Source organism: Daktulosphaira vitifoliae, unplaced genomic scaffold (assembly GCF_025091365.1).
Source record: "Daktulosphaira vitifoliae isolate Bord-2020 unplaced genomic scaffold, ASM2509136v1 Scaffold_289, whole genome shotgun sequence".
Lineage (NCBI taxonomy): Eukaryota > Metazoa > Arthropoda > Insecta > Hemiptera > Phylloxeridae > Daktulosphaira > Daktulosphaira vitifoliae.
In genome coordinates, this window is record NW_026099854.1 from 12,854 (window position 1) to 16,586 (window position 3,733).

General features: G+C 27.4%; 1 protein-coding gene and 1 non-coding gene across 2 annotated transcripts; one reads left to right on the forward strand and one right to left on the reverse strand.

Moving 5' to 3' along the window:
* Positions 1–795: 795 nt before the first annotated feature.
* LOC126909350 (U5 spliceosomal RNA) lies at positions 796–915 on the reverse strand. Its single transcript, XR_007705018.1, has one exon. It is a non-coding gene; the product is annotated as a U5 spliceosomal RNA (small nuclear RNA).
* Positions 916–1,371: 456 nt separating this feature from the next.
* Positions 1,372–2,959, forward strand: LOC126909349 (uncharacterized). The gene is made up of 4 exons (XM_050691762.1): positions 1,372–1,525; positions 1,928–2,042; positions 2,367–2,609; positions 2,856–2,959. The coding sequence occupies exons 1-4, from the start codon at positions 1,463–1,465 to the stop codon at positions 2,930–2,932; spliced, it is 498 nt and encodes a 165-aa protein (XP_050547719.1). The 5' UTR covers positions 1,372–1,462; the 3' UTR covers positions 2,933–2,959.
* The last annotated feature ends 774 nt before the right edge of the window (positions 2,960–3,733 follow it).

Sequence of the window (3,733 nt, forward strand, 5' to 3'; positions counted from 1 at the left end):
ATTTTTAACTTTATAATGCTATGACATATTGAAAAGTGTATGGATCAACATTATTTTTTTATGAGAAATAATATTTTTTAATAATCCCTTTTTCATTCTACATACTTTATCTTAATTAGGATATTAATAATGAACTAGCAGATAATGTAGCTTTTGGAATAGTCCACCAATTTTTTAAAATTAAACACTATCTAAAGATTTGCATCGAAGCGTTTTTTTTTTGATAGTGATTTTAATCACTGTCAGATATCATTATACTTAATCCATCTATACCACGTCACCACTGTGCCGCGACCCCCCTGTGCTGGGTTTTTTATTACTATAATAATGAATTGAACGTATGATCTATTATATAGATAGATATCTATATAATATAATATATATTATATAGATATCTATCTATATATATGCGAGATAGATGTCTTCATAGTCGAGAATTATTGCGAAGGGAATATATGTGGTCCAGGGGATAGTCTAGTCATAGAATTTATAGTTATTACATAATTTCGTAGAACGAGTGAAAATGTTAACTTGAACTACCGCCCCTCCAACGACCAACCGACTACAGGCGGTAGACGGATCGGAGCCCAGAGTAGTTGACGTTTGTACAGTGTCACGAGTTTGACGTCGTGTAATTTATTCTGTTGTAGCACGTCTTTTTTGCGCGTTTTCAAGTTCTCAGTTAATTATTTTTCGTCTGATATTTGTATCTGAAATTACAAGTACTAGTTTAACTTGTAAAAGCAGTTATAATGTAATATTCGTAAGAGCTCGATTGTGATGATATTATTCAGTTATAAAACAAAATCACCATATAACAAAATTGTATTTCTAGACTCCTTTTATTGCTCTCCACCACGGAAATCTTTAGTAAAAGGCGAAAAATTTATTCGTTTTGAAAGGGAGCCGGAGTTAGTATATTAGTTTTTAATCGATATTTATAGTCCTTCAAAGTGGTTGTATTCTAGTTAATTTGTGATGTTAACTTGTAACATCACTTAACTGGGCGTTTGGCCTCTTGATAATTTGTGGTATGTTCCCATCGCATTAACTGGTTTTTGTACTCTAGATATTATGTAAAATGTTTTTATTTTTGTATTGACAATGATTTTTGTTAAAATTGAATTTTTTGTTGATGACAAACATATAAACTAATTATATTACGGTTGAGGCTAAAATTTAAATAATTAGATTTTATGCCATTGTTAATTAGAAAAAATTATGTTGTTTTCAAAACTCACAAAATACATGAAAAAGACATATATCATCGATATTATTTACGATGTAGTGATATATTGGTATAGAATTCTGTTAAATTAAATAAACTATGACTTAACACTTAAGTCATAGTTTATTCGCTAATTCAAAGTTTCATTTTTAAGTTATATAAATGGCAAACCTATGAAAAATGTGTTTGACTACAAATGTTAAATTTATTATTTATCAACTTCAGAACTAAAGCATGATTGTAAATACTCTCTATTACAGAATTTTTTATTTCATATTACTGTATATGATACCTATGGTAAGCATTTATTTTATTTTTTATCATTTTTCCAACAATAACGATTATTTTTGAAATATTGCAATAATTGAAAAAAATCGAAATTTTATTTCTGAAATAAAGAAAGATTGAATATTTTCTATTGAAATTATTTAAATTATATTAATGGAAGGGCGCGCTTTATAAAATTATTCATCATTCCTTATAACTATAAAAATTTTATAATCTGTTACTACATAAAATATACTTACTAGAAGTAATTTTATTTAAGTATGTGGAAACGTTAAAATATTTCCTCCTCATAGACTTATGAAGGTAAAATAAATACTTCGTATCTTCGTCCATAATGTCTGGTACAATTAAAAATATCGAACTAGAAGTTTCATGTTATTTTATTAATATGAATATTGTTTGATCATTTAGATAAATGCTCTAAAGCCACATGAATTTCGATATCGGCTTTTTAAATTGCAACAACTTTTAAATAACGTTAATGATGTACAACATTTTTTGATAGAAGTTATTGAAATTTCATTGGGTAAGATATTAAATTATTTCATAACTCAGTTTTTTTTTATTTACTTGAAATGTTGAAAAAGATGTTTGGTCCAAAATCTAAAAAGAATTACTTGAAAAATATGTCAAATATAAACTGTATGATAAAAACATTGTCAAAATATATCGTCATTTTCAATATTAGTTGAAAATACTTTATTAGTGATATTTGAACCCATCTCATTTTATACAAATTTATTATTTTGTACTTTATTAGTGATTAGATTAACATTTTATTCATTAATACCATTGTTAGTTTGTAATTTAATTTATAGTTTATGAGTCTCAAACTCTTTACTAATTGTAGAAAATTCAAAAAACTCAGATCAAACTTTAGACATGGAAGAATTCCAAATAGATATTATGAATGACATTCAACAGAAAGTTTTTAATAGTCTAGTTGATAGTAAAAGTAAAATGATCAAGTATGAGCAATTAATAGACACAGTGCTTTATAAGAATGGCCATAATTTTGAAGAAAACTCACAGGAATTAATTAACTGTCTTAGGGCATGCGATGGCAATAAAGATAGCTATATAAATTACGACGGTAAAATATCATATAATAATTACAAAAGTAATTTTAAGATTGTAGCAGTCTGTACAGTTATTCTCAATAATAGCCTTAGTATATTTCCACAGGTTTTAATATATTTAAATTATCACATAACTTTTTTTGCCATGTAGCATTGTATAATAATTTTATATTACTTATTAGTTTTAACATAGATAAAAAACAAAGAGTTATTTATTTGTTTTTACATTTGATGAATATTTATTAAATGGAAAATTACAGATTTCAGCGAATTTATAGCAAATTGGAGTCCTATGATGGTCAATAATGTTATGCAATCAAACGTAAGTTTCTTTTAAAATAATATTATACAATGTCTGTTATTTAGTTAGAATAATGGCATTTAAAATAAATTCTCTGTGGGTTACTAAAATAGCTTCAAATTAATGATTATAAAGGTTCCATAACTTTGTTTTTTCTGTATTACATTGAGTACTTATATATTGGTTTAGAAGTTCTTAGTACCTAAATTCTAAAAGGAATAAAATGTAGACTACTTAAAGTAGAGAAAGTACTAATCTTAAAGATTTAACATCATTAATCCATTGAATTATCTAGTGTTAAATTCTAATAAATTTATTTCTGATTTTTACTTAACTACCCAATAGTACTATTTTCTGAACCCTGCACTTTGAAGGTAAACGAAAATTCGGAAATATTTTAGTAGACCACTTTGATGATGATTTAAAAGAAAAAAATATTTTTAAGGAGGGTGGACTAAAATACACATAAATTGTTACAGGGTCTTTACATTAGCGCTAGCTTAACTTATGGGGCTTTTTTCCCCGACATCCCTTTATTCTATTTTACAAGAAGTCTTGCGGAGATAGATGTCTTCATAGTCGAGAATTATTGCGAAGGGAATATATGTGGTCCAGGGGATAGTCTAGTCATAGAATTTATAGTTATTACATAATTTCGTAGAACGAGTGAAAATGTTAACTTGAACTACCGCCCCTCCAACGACCAACCGACTACAGGCGGTAGACGGATCGGAGCCCAGAGTAGTTGACGTTTGTACAGTGTCACGAGTTTGACGTCGTGTAATTTATTCTGTTGTAGCACGTCTTTTTTGCGCGTTTTCAAGTTCTCAGTTAATT

What these genes read in the sequence shown, in the direction of transcription:
- LOC126909349 (XM_050691762.1), top strand. Translation starts at nt 1,463, where the DNA reads ATGATTGTAAATACTCTCTATTACAGAATTTTTTATTTCATATTACTG. An exon ending in TACTGTATATGATACCTATG is followed by an intron (nt 1,526 to 1,927) that starts GTAAGCATTTAT and finishes TTGATCATTTAG; the next exon opens with ATAAATGCTCTAAAGCCACA. An exon ending in AGTTATTGAAATTTCATTGG is followed by an intron (nt 2,043 to 2,366) that starts GTAAGATATTAA and finishes TACTAATTGTAG; the next exon opens with AAAATTCAAAAAACTCAGAT.